The 16,863-nt window shown below is 42.1% G+C and overlaps 1 protein-coding gene across 2 annotated transcripts in view; it reads right to left on the reverse strand.

The window, feature by feature from the left end:
* The window catches only part of nup98 (nucleoporin 98 and 96 precursor), a 42,547-nt gene that overhangs the window by 16,898 nt on the left and 8,786 nt on the right, over positions 1-16,863 (reverse strand). For both annotated transcript variants that reach the window (XM_063185528.1, XM_063185529.1), the window contains 14 exons: positions 15,605-15,797; positions 14,397-14,572; positions 12,206-12,352; positions 11,837-11,969; positions 11,653-11,745; positions 10,579-10,856; positions 9,877-10,064; positions 9,214-9,318; positions 7,342-7,595; positions 6,143-6,256; positions 4,745-4,883; positions 3,129-3,306; positions 2,408-2,569; positions 1,574-1,792 (listed from right to left, as the gene is read on the reverse strand). In XM_063185528.1, coding sequence (XP_063041598.1) covers positions 1,574-1,792; positions 2,408-2,569; positions 3,129-3,306; positions 4,745-4,883; positions 6,143-6,256; positions 7,342-7,595; positions 9,214-9,318; positions 9,877-10,064; positions 10,579-10,856; positions 11,653-11,745; positions 11,837-11,969; positions 12,206-12,352; positions 14,397-14,572; positions 15,605-15,797 — 2,379 coding nt within the window. The remainder of the gene's footprint in view (positions 1-1,573; positions 1,793-2,407; positions 2,570-3,128; positions 3,307-4,744; positions 4,884-6,142; positions 6,257-7,341; positions 7,596-9,213; positions 9,319-9,876; positions 10,065-10,578; positions 10,857-11,652; positions 11,746-11,836; positions 11,970-12,205; positions 12,353-14,396; positions 14,573-15,604; positions 15,798-16,863) is intronic.

The following is a 16,863-nucleotide window of genomic DNA, read 5'->3' on the forward strand; positions in this document are numbered from 1 at the left end:
TCAATAAAAATACTACTTGTCCCACAATTTTGGTCAGAATGCCCTACAAAAGGGTACACTTCATCTTGGCACTGATTTTCTTTGGGGTATTCAAATATTTTTTGATACCTCTTATCGTTTGAGGGTGACAGCCAATCAAAATTGTGGTAAAAGTGGTGAAACAGGAAGTGAGGTCATACCTCAGCAATCGTTTGTCAAATTCTGTTAGGATTTTTTTGCACACATACTAGTCCATCCCATGACCTCCCACAAAAAAATCCAGACCCCAAGCTCAAACTCTCTAGCGCCACCAACAGGTAACAGGAAATGAGCTCATATCTCGGCAGCTCTTCAACGGATTCAAACTAAACTTGGTTCATGTGATCACACTCCCCTCCGAGGAATGCACACCAACATTGCCAACATTTTGGGCCAAAAGGAGCGCTGCAGCTCCTTTTGTTGCCGTGGCGACTTTGGCAACTTTACTGCTTGGCCCCGCATTGCTGCTTGCAGCTATATTTCATTTTGTTTTTATTCATCACAACAACAGTAGCATATTATACATGGGTTCTCAATGTTTATCAACACGATGCTATGAGGAGGGGCAAGACACTGGCAGCCAACCACGTAAGCTAATTTATTGACCGACAGAGGTTTCCAGCAATCAGAGGTTGAGTTGTGCGCAGCTAGGTTCGCGCAGTCAGGTTACACACAAAATTTAGAACCCATGTATACCAACTAGAGATGCACCGGATCCTGATTTTTAGGATCCTGCCGGGTACCGGATCCACTGCTTAAGATCTTGCCGGATCCGGAACCGGATGCCAGATCCTACGAAAGGGTTGAAACCATTGAGAGTAAATAGAATGGAGGCCAAAATTCTATTTCATTGTTGAAGCCAAGTTGGAGCCAAGGTTGGACCCAAAAAGACCAAAAAATGGCCAAATCCCATTCATTCCTATGAGAGACATAAAACCCTGTATCTCCCTTAAATGCCACTCCAGGGGGATCATTTTTCGCTCAACTAGTAGGTCCCCTTGCTCTCCAACTTACCAGGGTGGTGATTTTTTGTGGTGATGTTTTATTTTAGAGAGATATTAAAAGTTAAATTGACCAATGAGCATCAGAACATGGTTTGATTGACCGTTAGAAGTCTTGTTGTTGTCCAATCAGCACCTGCGTTTGGCGTTGCTAAGGTGGAATGTAAGTTGGAATGTTCCCAAATCTGGCTTCAAAGCGTTGAATGGCAAATAGCGTTGATTTGGCGTCCATTCTATTTACTGTCAATGGTTGAAACACATAGCCTACTCACACACTTGGGCCCTTTTTATTACGTTGGCTCAAAGTATTTTTTAGACTCATTGGCTTACTGACACACTGCCTGTACTGGCCGCTTCCAAAGTTCTTTCACTCCATGCAGCAATTGGGGTTGTGAAAGACTGACTGAAAAACCTAGGCTAGAGATACACCAGATCCTGATTTTTAGATAACTGCCGGATACCGGATCCACTGCTTAAGATCCTGCCGGATCCGGATCTTGGATCCTGTGCATCTCTAATACCAACATTGCCAATCTGCAGTAAATGTGCTGTACCTGTAGTGTGTGAGGGTTGATGCCCATAGAGGAGGGGATATGGCATGACGTTGACATGAGCGCTTGATGGCCCAGGATGTCGCTGTCGATCATCTGCTGCTGCTCCATGGCAGGGGAGCTCATGAAGTCATCGTCCTCCAGAGCGCCAGCGGGCTCCTGGGTGATGTCGGCCATGTCACTGTCCATCTCCGACACGTGACCCAAAGGCTCAGGGACGCTCTGGAAAACAGAGGAAAATTCTCATTCAGATAATTGGTAGTAATTGGTAGTCATTTTCATCTCTTGCAGTCTTTTTATTTTCATTTTAAAAGAAAATAAAAAGTGAGTCCATGGAAAATACCGTTGACCCACTGATTCACTTGTTTAGACCTAGAAATCTCAGGCAACGTAAGGTTTACACTTCGAATTGCACACTACACATTACACCCTTTGCTGGTACTTTTATCCAAAGTGATTTATAGTTATTTAGGTACAGGGTATTGGTTACAGTCCCTTTTGAGTCCACCTACGACTCCCTAAGCTGTGTGCCAATATCTAAAAATGATAAATGTGAGCATGAGCCATCCCATGGCGGAATTTATTAAGCGCAACCACAGCACAGCGCAACAGTTTACCGGTAGCCATGGTAATTATTTATATGCTGCTGGACATGCCAGGCCCTGCTTGTGCAGCTAAAAAAAAGGCTTATGTGAAAAATAAAATGTAAAAAATTCAGTGCTATGCGTATCAGGCACGCGAACGTTGTATCAAGATTACCGGTTAACCATCAGTTAATGAGGCTCAGTAGCCGGTTAAGATTTTTTTTTTTACATTTTCGCCATCCCTACCCCCTACCTGAGCCTGTTGCCCGGCCAGGGGTTGAGGGGCGAGAGGAGCTGGCTGCAACCCCGTAGCTGGAGGAGTAAGGCCAGTTTTCGCTTTCTTCAAGTCTACTTTTGAAGGAACTTCTTCTTCCTCATCTGAATCCTGTAACCCATACTTGGAGAAGTGGGCAACCTGCAAAAAGATGAAAATGCTGTCATTAGGCATTGAATTTTTTTGTTTGTTTCATAATGAGGTACTTTTTCATCTTATACTTAAATTTCGAGGCAAAACGCCACAGATGATTAATGCCTCTTTATTGAATGCTGCCCTTTCAAGAGGGCAATGCAAAGTTAATGCTTTTGCATCTTGGGTTTAAATAAATTAAAGCAAAGGACAATATACACAAGCACAAACAAAATAAAAATGGTAAGAGAAGGCTAGGAGTACATAAAGTGCATTAAAAAATAATTGAACTGAAGCATTTGGAAACATTCCAAACCTGAACAGCACAGAAGTTAAAAGCAGCTTTTTCACATCCTTTTAATAGTTTGCTCTTATGAGTTCATCTGGAATGAATTCTATTAGTAGACAGGTCCAATGTTTTAAGTAGATTTAACGATTGTTAAATGTACTAAACGTGATCACACTGTTGAATGTTTGTTTAAACACAACTTTGTAAAACCGGAACAATGTCCACTGCCTTCAACAACAATTAACAATTTGAAAACGAGTAGCCTCCTCAAAAACATACCTCAAACACCCAAGAGCCGGTCTCTGGGCGGTATTCGAGGAACCTTGCCCCTTGTTTTCGGGACGCGGCCTCCAGCCTCCCCTCGTAGTTCATGTCTACCAAGCGATCAGGACTTCTGATCTGGCTGCAGGTCGTCTTGTCGTTTGGCCACACGCCATCAAGAGTAACTTCTGCTCGTCTGGAGAGAAGAGATCAATTCAAAATATTTACATATTATTTAAATAAATACTATTACCTGTGTTATATGTGTCTTGAAATGTCCATGTGGGCATTTGTGTATTTATGTAAGCTACTTGACACCTGGTCAAAAAATCAGTTAAAAAACTAGATCTATAATAATCAAGCGCACACTTGTCTTTAAGACCTAGGACTATTTGATATCTGGATGTTTTGAGAACGTACATATGAAAGCTTTAATCTCTTCATGGCTGAGGATCCTTAAAAGGTACACTGTGCAGGAAATGGTCAAAAAAGGTATTGCAACTATGCTGCTCATTGGAACTGGGTTGCCTATTGCCAAATTTGATCTTTTCATGAAAGTTGAAGTAATAAACTAATATATTCTAGTATGACCCAAGTACAGTCATTTTTACAGCTAAAAATGCCTATTTCTGGAAATTCAAAATGGCGGACCATGGAGAAGATCCCCCTTTTCATGTATGAAAAGTGCAATTTTTCCATTCATAATGAATACTTAGAATGTGATGGTGGTGGTAAGTGTTCATGAAAAAGGTAACATTATTTTTTATATTCATGCTACCCATTCACTAAACAACTATTCATCTTGCACAGTGTACCCTTAAAGGCCAACTTCCGATAAAACTCAGTTTTACTCACTCCTTTCGAAGATCGGACGGTCACCCCAAGTTAAACTCACTTGCAAGGCTCTCATAGCGGTGCGTCAACTCTCCTGGCTGTGTTTCCCGGTGTTTCCCAATTTACATCAATAATGCAGAGAAACGAGCGAATCACGAAAGCCTTTCTGTGTTTCGTCACGTCGAAAGAAGGCGTTGCCCACAAAGGTTTATATCGACCCATTTATCTAAAAACATGTCGAGTAATTTTTTTCTGCTTGTTTTCAAAGCAAGCAACGTCTGGTGGCCCGAAACATAGCTTAGCTTAGCTATCAGCTGGTTGCTACTCTCAGGTACACACACAGCACAAAGCCTCATACATAAAGCCTGCTCACTCCTGTTGCTCCGTGCCTGCAGCTCGCCTAGGGGTCACTGTCGAAAGAGCACAGCCCTGAATGGAGCCTGCACGCCTCCGTTGGCGCCCCTATAGTGCAGTACCACCCGGAGAAGTGGCGACTCTGTTTCCCATTACATTCACTCCAAGGACTGGAGGACTGAGCCAATCAGAGACGCGTTTCTTTGAGAGCAGGAGGAGTGAGCCAATCAGAGACGCATTTCCACGAGAAACACGGAACACTCTCTCGTTTCTCCACAAGCCACCTTGCCAGCTTGCAAAAACGTCTTGAAACAAAGCAACCAGAACGTTTTTTAAAACAGGACCAACGCGTAACACATTCAATAACAATTGGGAACACGGCAATATTAATTAAATTACGTTGAGAGGCGATCTTTAAAGAAAAGTGCTAAATATTGTAACCTTACCTGTTCAGGCCTTCACCCACTGCAGGTTTTGTCATGTCATCAGGATAGATGATTATCTCCTTTCGCCTGAAGTGCACAATTTCATCCAGATTCACATCGGTCAGATTCACTGTACCAGGGAAGAACACTGATCCATAGCCTGAAACAAAACAAAAAGTGTTTGTTTGTACATGGAAAGGTCCCAACCTATCTGTTTTAGATCATAAAACAAGGTGCAACATTTGTGCTTCAACCACAACGCTGTGTGTGAAACTTTTTCTTTTAAAATTCTTTAACCTTGAAGGCCTTAACAAGGCGAATCTGTGAGTCTTGGACGTCTCCAACCACAACACTCTGAGACTGATCTTTTTTCTTTTTGAATCTTGCAGGGCTTCACAAGGTGATTCTGTGAGTCATGGAGGGATTAACAAGGTGATGACACGACTGTGCTGACCTATGTGCAGTTAAACCGTTTGAATGCAGGTTTGAACGCGCCAACCATCTTTTGTACCGCTCTGTGTGGAGCAGCGCCAGACAAGAGTCATCATATCATATTCTGGGTTGCCAGGCTACTCAAAAGAAGAAAGAAAAATCCGCACACTGTTGCTGCTCACTGATTTATTGTCTTCTTCAGGTGTATATGACACCTATACACCTGACGAAGACCACTTGAGGTCGAAACGTTGTGTCCAATAAATCGGTGAGCAGCCATAGTGTGCAGATTTTTCTTTCTTCTTTTACGCACGTTTGTTTGATACAGCACCTGTTTTACTGGATGTGCGCGCATCACTTACACTACTTTTGCCAGGCCACACAACCTTGACCATCTGATGACAAAAACTTGACTTTGTTCACCTTGTGCAGTGAGAATAGGACTTTAAGATTCTGCTGACAGTATTTAAAGCATTAAATGGACTTGCCCCTAGTTACATCTCTGACATGCTCTCTTTTTATGCCCCTGCTCCAGCTCTCAGGTCCACTGATGCCAAGTTGCTAAGGCCCCCCCCCTTTCCCCCCTACAAACTATGAATCAAACGAAAGGCAGTTTTTCCCTCACCCCTGATGCCACCAGGGGCCGCATCTGAGCAAATTATGCTAGACCCAGTCACTATGGACCTTACGCCTCTAAGAATCCTGGTCCCAACCTACGTTGACCTTATGACTCTACAATCTCTATCCATCTCTTCTTCCTCCTCCTTCCTGATATTTCTGCCTCTCCTCTCTACCTCTCCTTTTAAATCCATCTCTAACAATGATGTTTTTTTCCATTTGTTAAGCACTTTGAGTTGCATACCTTGTATGATACAGTGCTATACAAATACACTTATTATTATTATCATTATTATTATTATTATTATTATTATTATTATTAGGAGGGAGCACGGGTGCTGCAAACAAAGAAGTGCGTTCTTTTCTTACCTTTCCTTCCAATGGTGAAGTTCTCCACTAGACATTCGCCGTTCTCATTCAGCATCCGGCTGAGCTCGTCCAGAGATGGGATGGTATAGTAACCCACGCGGGAGAGAACGATGCCTGTTCAGTCGAACACAATTAAGATTGAAATGCTTGTTACATTACATTACATTACATTACATTACACTAGCATTTAGCAGACGCCTTTGGCCAAAGCAACTTACAAGGAGAAATTTAAACAAGAACAGGGTAAGGCACAGTGTACAGTTGCAACACTGATAGTACTGCCCTACACAGAGTAAAGACGAAGACGTACTTAAGAATAAGATGCATTAAAAGTGGCAGAAAGCAAACAAGTAAACAAAGACATTAAGGTGCAGTACTTGACTGGTACTAATAATATGTAGAGATGCTCCGATCAGCTTTTTTTCTTTCGTGATCTGCCAATCACAGAAAGAAAGTGTAATCTATCCTAGTTTTTTTTTTTTTTTTTTTTAAACAGACTATTGGTGGCCTAATCTAATTATTGTCATAAATCATGAACGTCTCAGGAAAAATGTGTGGCTCAGGAAAATCAGACCATGTTGATTTATAATTTGCCATGTGTATATAAAATATACGTATATATTTTTTTTCTCCACACTAGCCACTAATATGTCTGTATGTTATTTCGCGGCAGAATAAATGACATTTCAAGAATTTTTGGTGACCGGTTTTAAAAGACTAATGAGGCTCAGCGGTCAGTCAAGTTTTTTTAAAAACATGCTAAAAACATGCTGCCGCTTTTGTCGCTCAAATCGCCTCTTCTGCCTCTTCTGTCGCCAGTGACAAAGTCAATTACTTCCTTCGTCTGGTCTATTCGTGCCATATGTCAAACTGTGATTGACTGTTGCATGCAAATGCATTGATGATTAAAAAATAATAATAATAATAATCGACACACAGACGGTATCAATGTATTATCTCCAGCTCTACCTAGTACAGAGGTGTAATTACTTATACAGACAGTAATTAGGCATGTACTAGTGGCCAATATGTGATCCCTATTTGTAAAGTGATACTGTTTCATTTTTGTTTTACCTTTCTCCTGTACTCAATCATTTAACTCAAGGAGAGGTGTAAAATAAGCTTGTTTCCAAAAATGGGACAGTATCACTTTAAGTGCTACCCATTTCTTAATTGCAGTACTTCAGCTGAGGTCAGACCTGCAGGATGGGGGGACCACGGCGCGTCTTGTTCGTCCTCCTCTTGGACTTCCTGTGGCACCCCGTCGTCCCTCATTGAGTCGTCATTGGCGGGCTCCGAGGAGCTGTCTTCATTCCGCTCCTCCGCTTCACGCGCCGCTTTAGGCAAGTTGAAATCGCAAACGGTATTACTCTGCTGGTCCTGCGCTTCCGGTAATGCGGACGAATCCTCAACCACGTCTGATTGGTTTAATTCTTCTGACCCCTCGAAACTTCTAGGGCAGACATTGGAACAATAGTTATGTAAAATGACAACAAGATGTGACCTGCCAAAAAACTCCCCTCCCCCCCTTACTAGGTCCATGCAGTCATCCTGGATGTAAGCCAAGTGTAATGAAATTGAATGAAAAAATGGCATGAAAGGTATAGTCTGGACTCGCACCATAGGTTAAGTCACCATGCTAAGCCCATCCCAATGCATCGCTACCCAGATTCAGAACTAGACAGTGTCGTAAATAGGACAGCTATGATTATGAGCTTACTACCGTATTTTTCGGACTACAAGTCGCACTTTTTTTCATGGTTTGGCTGGACATGCGACATATACTCTGGTGCGACATATATATGTTTTTTTTCTTCACGGGAGAGCACTATGTGCGCAACTAGGCCTATGTTGTGTTGCCTAATACCACTGATAGAAAAAATGTTACAACTTAGCCTACCACAACAAAAAATAGCATTTACAATGACGACTGAATAGAAATATACCACCCAAAAGAAGTTAATATAGCCTACTGATGAGTTCAAGCTGAAAGTAATTAAATATGCAGCCGAAAATGGCGATAGGGCAGCTGAACGAAAGTTTGGATGCAATGGAAAACTGTTTGGGGACTGGAGAAAAGCGGAGGAAAATGTGCATGTTGTGAAAAAAAACAAAAAAGCTATCTGAAGGTTCAAGGCCCACGTCTAGAAGAAGAGCAGGACAAATGTGTTCTCGAACAACGTGCGCGCTGCGAGTCAACGGTCTTGTTACGGGCTCCATGACATTGCCAAAGAAATGAATAGGACTTTTTGCGGAAGTCAGGGACCTCGTGGATTTATCGCGTTATGCAATGCAATCCCCTCTCGTGGATTTATTTGCGCTATGCAACGCAATCGCCTCTCTATCCGAGAACGAGCGTCTGTGTTATTAAAGACAGTCAGCCGACTTCCAGGTGAAAATCGGTCATTTCCGCGAGTTTCTGACAAACGAGCACAACGTGACACTACCATAGGCTACACAACAAATCCCCCTCACCTTTGATACCGTCATGGGCTGAAGTCTCAGAAAAGGGGGTAAAGAAAGGCGTGCTCTGGAGACGGAACAAAGTTGCCTCGAACCCTCCCACGGTCCAAACGCAAAACAATGCCGAAAATTTAATGTTGTTCTGACTACAGGGCAACATGGCGCGTTATCACTGTTTCTTCTTTTTCTTTTTGTGGTTTTATGGCGGTTGGCAAACCATCTTAGTTGGTGCATTACCACCACCTCTGAATGCGTTGCCACTGCTTCAGATGCTGGTTTATAAAACAATGCCGTCTTTGAGCAGCAGCTTACCATGCGCCAGTTATCACAACATAGATTCCATGGATAGTATAACCTTTCAAAAATGTGCAACGATTAGTCCGGTGCAACGTATATATGTTTTTTTCATCTTCAAAATGCATTTTTGGGCCGTTGCGACTTAAACTCCGGAGCGACATATAGTCCAAAAAATACGGTAGCTATGATTATCCCCTATGGTGCAAGTATCGTACCTATTCTGCGGTATCGTAGGGTTTGGTCCAGTTTACTACGCTACCTTGCTTTACGTTCCAATGAAGATGTGCTGCATTAAAAGCTCCCCATCTCACCTTAGTGGGTACTCGGGAGGTGATGCGAGGTCATCTACGTCTCTCTCCACGGCTGAAAGGTTGCTACTTGATAGATTCTTCAAAACCAACTTTTTGATGTTCTTCCTACAATCACATGGGAAATAAACAAGCTGAAATTGTTAATATCAAGTGTACACAGGAATGGTTAGCATGTGTTCTTTTTTTTTGTCTCTTGCAGTGCCAATTTGGTCGGCCAGTGCGCTTTATGGAGGGTTTTTTTTATTTTCACATATTTCCAAGCATTATTCATGAATGTGCATATCATTTCCGTCTATTTTTTTGCATTGCCCCGTTTAACAGTACAGCCAAATTAGGCATAGTAATGCAAGTCTATGGCACAAAACAAAGCATCATCAAATGTACTTATAAACCACTTTAAAATGAATGTAAAATTCACAGTAAAACAGCAATTTAATTCTGTCCAGTAATCACTTGTGGCTTGATGCTAAAGTTACCATTTACTTCCAGTGATTATGCTCAGCTATGCTAATAATTCTGATCCAATAAATGTAAGTACTGAAAACACTTAGAAGAAAAGTATATGCACATTGGTGAATAATGCTGGGAAATACTGCAAATATGTGAAAATCAAAAAATGGTGGTCTTTTCCTTTAAAGTCATGGAGGTTTGTTGAATTCTTACCTGGGCACAAAGGTACCATTAGTCAAGGAAGGTTCATCGTCGTCCAGTCCATCAAACAGCACTGACTTCAAAGTGCCAGAAGGGGTGAGTGCTTTGGGGCGTACCCGCGTAGCAGGTCTGGGAGTCAGTTTGTAGTGGGTCGTCGTGATCAAGGCCTTTTGAGCCGCAGGATTGGTGGGCTTCAGGCGCTATAAAAAACAAAACAAAGACGCTAGATGCAGTTAAAAAGTTCACAGAGACATACCGTTTGTAGAGTAGAGTAGTATTTATTAATCCCAAAGGAAATTAAGGACCATCATAGAAATCATTGTTAAAAACAATCCTACTGGGGAAAAAATGACAAACAAAACAAAACAAAAAGGTTAACCCTCTCGTTCTTTCCTCATTTCGTATTCATGGTCTGGAGGTTGTTTGATCTGACGTGATTGCAGGAAGCGGGAAGGACATTTTTGGAAAAATCAGGATAAGTTGTTGAACAAACATGTCTGACGTCTATGTTTGACGATGTAGGACCGTTTAACAGACATGTCTGACAGAACATCCTACCGTAGGATAAAAGTACAATGTAGGACCGTTCGTCAGAACACCGGCCAAATCCTGCCGCTCATCATCGCGCCACAGAAAACAGTTACCAGACGTAGTGCGGAGCCAAGTCTCTCAGCGGAAGTACGTAGGATGGTGCGCGAGGCTACTTGTTCTTACCTCTTCTTTCTTGTTGGGGTCTGACAGAGGGTTTCTGAAGAGCGGCGAGTCGCCGAAGGGAGAGTATGCCAGAGCGTTGATCTGCTGCTGCAGGACTGCCTGCTGCGCGGCGGCTGCACTGGGATCTGTGAGGGCCACGGGCTGTTGGGGAGCGCCCAGGCCCAGGGTGCCAGTGCCACTGTTGAAAGCAGAGGGCCCAAACGCCCCTACCGTGCCCAGGGTAGAACCCAGCTTGTTTTGGTTGTTGCCGAAGAGTGAGCTTGTACCGGTCCCAACAGCTGTAAACAGTCAAGACAAAAGTAAGACTTTTTTTTTTTTTTTTAAACAAACAGGACTGTGATTTAAAAAATAAATAAATAAATAAATAATCACTCATTACTGTAAAGTTGCAATACCATACTTTCAGTATTTCAATATACCATGTAAGACTGTATATTATCTTAATACCATATTTAAATTGTTTTAATCGTCTTTTAATTTCTACAGCACATTGTGTAATTGTGAAGGAAATGTGCAATATATAAATTAACTTGTTTGGACTTTCCTACAAACTGCAAAAAAAAATATATTAATTGTATAATGGTTGTAATGGAATACTCAAGTGTTTGACAACACTGTATTTAGCAGCTGGACATGTTACTAATATTGTTACTGTACAGTTTTTGTCCACAACTGTCAAAAAATCCTCCATATCTACTTCAAAACAAGGGCAAAATATTCCTGCAGTGAACCTGTAAGAAATGATCAAGAAAACAATGGGCTGCTGGTCTGGAATATGTTTTATCAAGCATTCCGTGTTTCAAACAGTTTCCGGAGAAATATTCATGAGAGCCTTGTTGTCTATCTGCCCCCAAGATGAACTATCGTGTGCAGTTCTGCAGCATGTGAGTGCACTTGTTCACACACGTGCGCAAAAGTTAAGTCACACAGTAAGCATATTCCTGTCCAGCATCCCGGTACAGCGTTTCTTGTAATAATGCATGACCGTACTACACATAGATATTGTACCACAATCTATGCTTAATACACAAGTTGAAACAAGTAGTTTTAAAATGATAAACATCAGCCACAAACCTGCTCCAAAGCCTGCCCCAAGGCCTGTGCCTAGCCCACTCGCAACGGTTTTGTTACCAAAGAGGCTTCCTCCAGCAGGGTTGGCACCAAATCCTTGATGTATTGAAACAAAGGGGATGTTGGTACCAGAAATTAAAACACCACCACACACACACAAATGCAGACCCATATCCCAATGACTTACCAAAGTTGGCAACACTAGTGTTGGTACCAAGTGTCAGTGTGGGTTTGTTTCCAAACAGGCCAGTTCCAGTCCCAAAAGAGGGCGCGCTCGTTGTCGTTGCCCCAAAACCACCCGGTTTGTTACCAAACAAGTTCTGCAACAGACAAATACCCATGCATTTACAGTACATCAAGAAGTCATTGCAGCAGAGCTTTCGAGAATTTTAATTTAGTTTGATTTAGTCCTTAATGACTTCTTTGTAAACACTTAAAAAAACTCAATAAAGACACACACACCATATCTGCTGGTGCACACACAGACGCACAGACACACACACACACAGACACACACACAGACACACACACACACACACGTCAAAGAGTTAGTTACCTGTGTCCCCACTGCACCAAATCCACCAGCGTTGGGCTGTCCAAAGAGACCCGACCCAGCGCCAAACCCCGTAGCCGTGCTGGTCTGGGCAGTGCTGCCAAACAGCCCCCCCGCCTGGGTAACCGCTGTACTAGGACCAAACAGACCCTACCAAATAAAAGACACATTGGTAAATCTGAAAGGAAAATAGAGGTCCGCAACACTGTTTGATGCTCCCAACATTTAATGGCACAACGTTTCGGACTATCCGTCCTTCATCACAGTGCGGACCACTATTTTCCTTTCAGTTATCTTATGTTTGGTCCAGCACCTCTGCTACTGATGTTAGGCCTGTCACGATAACAAATTATTGCGATAATCGATAATATTGTCTCTCTCGCCATTTTCAAACAATATAATGTGCAATAAAAACACTGCTATGCAAGGTGCGGCCTCCTTCTTGAAACATTGAATTTAACATTTGGGCCAGCAGACTCAGAGGTTTAAATAATTAAGATTGACGCCTGCTCCAAGAAGAAATGTGTCAATCAATATAATGACGCAAAAATGCAATAAAAATGTGACTACACCCCTTCACATTTTTAAAGCATCACGGCGGGGGATATTTATATGTTTTTAAATACATCCTCATGGAGCACAATAGGCTCTAAATAGGCTTTTTTGTATTTATTATTAGGGCAAGTTATATAGTCTTTCTTTAATATTTTCTGTTATTTATCTTTCTCAAGCACACTGAATGGCTTATAGGCCCCTGTAGCGCGCTCAACTGTTCACATTCTCCTGGTGTGACAGATTTAAATTCACAAATCGTATCTTCATGATTTGCTTGCGGACTGCCTACTCATATTAGGTCTAAATAAACAAGAAATATAGCGAAAATCACAAAAAGAACAGACAACGAACGTCGGGGTAGGAGGCGCATTGAAATAATAGTGGAAACTCGGCGAGGTTTAAAATAACAGCCTCAGAGCAAGTTTGTCGAGACGTTACCACTATTTCATGTTTGCACAAACACGTCTTCGTCGTGGATATTGGGTTGCTGCGCATGTTTCAAAATGAACATTTGCCTCCGTGTTGGAGCTGTTCATTCCCCTCTCTGTGGAACGTTGCAGATGCGCTGACTGGAAGAATAGGCCTATTGCGCTCCTAGTCTCTAGCGCTGATTCTTTGTCGAGGCTTATAAGCGACGCGCGGGAACACCAGCGTTCTATTTCAAAGACGCAAGTAGCCAGATCAGAGCACTTTTTTCCAACCAGAACTGCACTGAAACTTAAAATTACACCAACATTTAAGCATCATTGCGCTGCGTTGGCCTATAACGCGCCATCAGTAGTCTTACGGTAGAGAAAGGGAGAGAGGGGAAACAAAACATCACGCAAATAACTTATCATTACTTATCGGGGCCAGAAAAGTGATCGTTTTTGTAAAAAGTTATCGTCCGATTTATTGACTTATCGTATATCGTGACAGGCTTAACTGATGTGCGCACATTCTCTGACGTAAACCCTAACCCTAACCCAAACTGAATTAGAGTTGTTTTCTACAATCCTTAACCACGTATTTATTTTACAGGGTATTAGTTATAGTCCTTGGGGCAAAGTGGAGTTAGGTGCCTTGCCCAAGGGCACCCTCAGCCATGGAGAGAGGTGTAGGGAGAGGTAGCAAAGGTGGGATTTGAACCAGCAACCTGCAAGCCTCTGATCTTAAGAAAACCTCCCTAACCATTAGACCACACCGAGGATCATTTTTCTAAGCGTTCTGTCATTGAAGGGGTTGTCAAGAGTCCTCAAGACTATAAGATTATAAAGTGAAAAGGTCCTGGAGGCTCTCAAACATCAAACATGCTTTCTGACACTGCAGAAATATTCTCAAGGCTATTTTGTTTTTTTTACTTAAGATAGGGAAATTGACTTCAACACAGGTGCTCTAGGAGCCTATGGGCTTAAAATGTCACTCAATTGATACTTAACAATCAGCATAGTTAGTTACTCATTTTAATCAATCAAACTGGTAGGCTACTCCTTTGACGTTAACTCCCAATATTTTTTTTTCTATGAGACATTCAGCGGCAAACAAAAAGATTCTGTATAAAGCAACAATAAAAAAACAACACTGAGGAGGATTCAAAAATAAATAAATAAGTCTATAAACCGGAAGTGCCAAGTGCCAATTATTTTCAGTGGTTTCTCACCATGCTGCTGGTTTGGGGTTGCCCCAAAGTGTTGGTGTTACCAAAGGAGAACCCGGTGTTCTGTTGTGTTGTTGTGGCGCCACCAAATGGTTTGAAAAGACTGGCAGCCTGCTGCTGGGGAGCTTGCTGTGCGCCAAAAAGACTCCCCGACGGCGCAGCGCCAAACCCTCCCGCGCCTGCAAACACAACATGACAAACAACATTACATTAAATAAGGGGGCCTGTACTACAAAGCTGGTTCAGGATAAGGTAACGTTAAAGGTGGGGTTGCAGGTATGACATCACGTTGGGGGAACTCCCCCAGGACTCTAAGGTTCTACATAGACTCCTATGAGCCTGCGGAACCCCCAACGTGATGTCACAATAGTACATTTTCCTAAAATGGTTAACCTGCAATCCCACCTAAGAGGTAAATCATCTAATAGAAAAGCCTGGAGTCCTCATTTTCTTAAGAAAAGCTCTTGTATTAGATGATTTACCGCTTAACTTAACCTTAACTTATCCTGAACCAGCTTTGTAGTATAGGCCCTGTTGTACGTAGTACCTACATACATTGCTTAATCAAGCCTCGATTGACCGGTGACCCAACAACGAACCTCATACACATGGCGATGGATAATAAACTGCTATTGCATTGCAGTGATCAGAAAGTGGCATGAGTCATGTATTAATATACTTTACAATATACTTTCTGAATTTATATGAGGGGATTCAAGCACTTTTGACTACTTTTTGGTTAATACTAGGGTTATACTTGGAACTACGCAGTGTTGTTGCTCCACCCATAATTTCATTGCCTTCAGTGATAATGACAATAAACGTCTTGAATCTTGAATGAAAAATGTAGGCAAATGTAGGGTGATGTTTAAACCACCAATAAGGAAAGTGTAGTCGTACAGGACTCACTATTATACATAGGTTTTTTTGTTCACAAACATTCGTGTTGTGAGGAGGGTCAAGATGCTAAGCAGCCAAACACGTGAGCACATTTTCTTGACCAACAGCAGTTTCCAACAATCAGAGGTTGAACAGTGCGCAGCAACGGTGGCGCAGGCAGGGATTGTTTACAAACAGTAAACCCATGTATTGACCAATGGGCTAAACGTTGCATGCATGCATACACATTTCATAGCTTAGTTAACCATACTTGAATACATGACCCACGACATTATTACACTATAACTCATGCATTACTATGAAAGTTTTACCGGTGGCTCCAAACGTGGTCTTGTTTCCGAAAGAGAAGCCTGTGTTGCTTGCTGTGGAGCCGAAGAGTCCAGCAGCAGCTGTGCTGGGTGCAGCTGCGGCAGCTGCCCCCCCAAAGAGGCCTCCAGCAGCACCCGCAGCCAACGTGTTGGAGGGACCCTTCCTGCCCGCCTGGTAATCCTCAAGTCGAAGTTCCTGAAATAAATAAGCAACATGAGCCATTAGAAGTCATAGTCATTTTTGGCCCTGCCGTGGCCAACCGGTAGGGCACTCGTCTACCATGCGGCTGACCCGGGTTTGATTCCCGGAGCAGGTCCTTTGACGGCCCTTCCACGTCTCTCTCTCCCCACTCGCTTCCTGTCACCACCTTCGCTGTCCTATCATAAAATAAAGTCAAAAAGACCAAAAAAATATTTGTAAAAAAAGAAGTCATAGTAACTTTTATTAAATACACTGCTTACTTATTAAGGACACATTCACACTCCTAGGTATGCACTGCAGACAGACACGGATATTGGACGACACAGACTTCAAGAGAACAGAGTTCAAAAATAGTATTGTAGTAAGACATGGTATGGAACCGAGCGCTGAGTGATTTCCAGCATTAAAGGAACAGTCCACCATTTCTGGAAAATGGAGTTTTACCTTTCTCCTTTTTTTTACTAACCGTTCCGAATCTGGTGATATTACTTTTTAGCACGCATCCTTGAACCAGGTGGTAGGGCTGCACAATGAATGGAAATAATCTGTCCAGCTAAGTTCCATGCTATTGCCTCTTGAATAATTATTACAATTCAGTTAAATTTCATTCATCCCGTATATAATTTAATTATATACGGGACATTATATTTAATTATATTTAATTTTATAATTTAAAAGAAAAGTCTGCAAAAAATAAATCATCGTGATTAATAATCGTGATTATGATTTTTTTCCATAATTGTGCAGCCCTACCAGACGGTACCAAAAACTGAATGGTACCAACAGGTCCCATTTGGTTCCATGATGCATGCTAAGAAGAAGCAATATTGCCAGAATCACAGAACTGCTGGAAGTACTGGAGAAAAGTGAAACTCAAATCATTTACAGTTTCCTCCATATGTTTGGCTCATTTCTTGTTCAAGTTGTACATTTTCTCTGTCCACATCTTAATATTTTCATGCCACAGAATTCATTCTATTCTTCTTTTCGGTTCGTTCATGCAAACATTTGGCCCTGGAAACTTTATATCACTCTGGTTGCCCATTCCAGTTATTCAATA

Source organism: Engraulis encrasicolus, chromosome 20 (assembly GCF_034702125.1).
Source record: "Engraulis encrasicolus isolate BLACKSEA-1 chromosome 20, IST_EnEncr_1.0, whole genome shotgun sequence".
Classification (NCBI taxonomy): domain Eukaryota; kingdom Metazoa; phylum Chordata; class Actinopteri; order Clupeiformes; family Engraulidae; genus Engraulis; species Engraulis encrasicolus.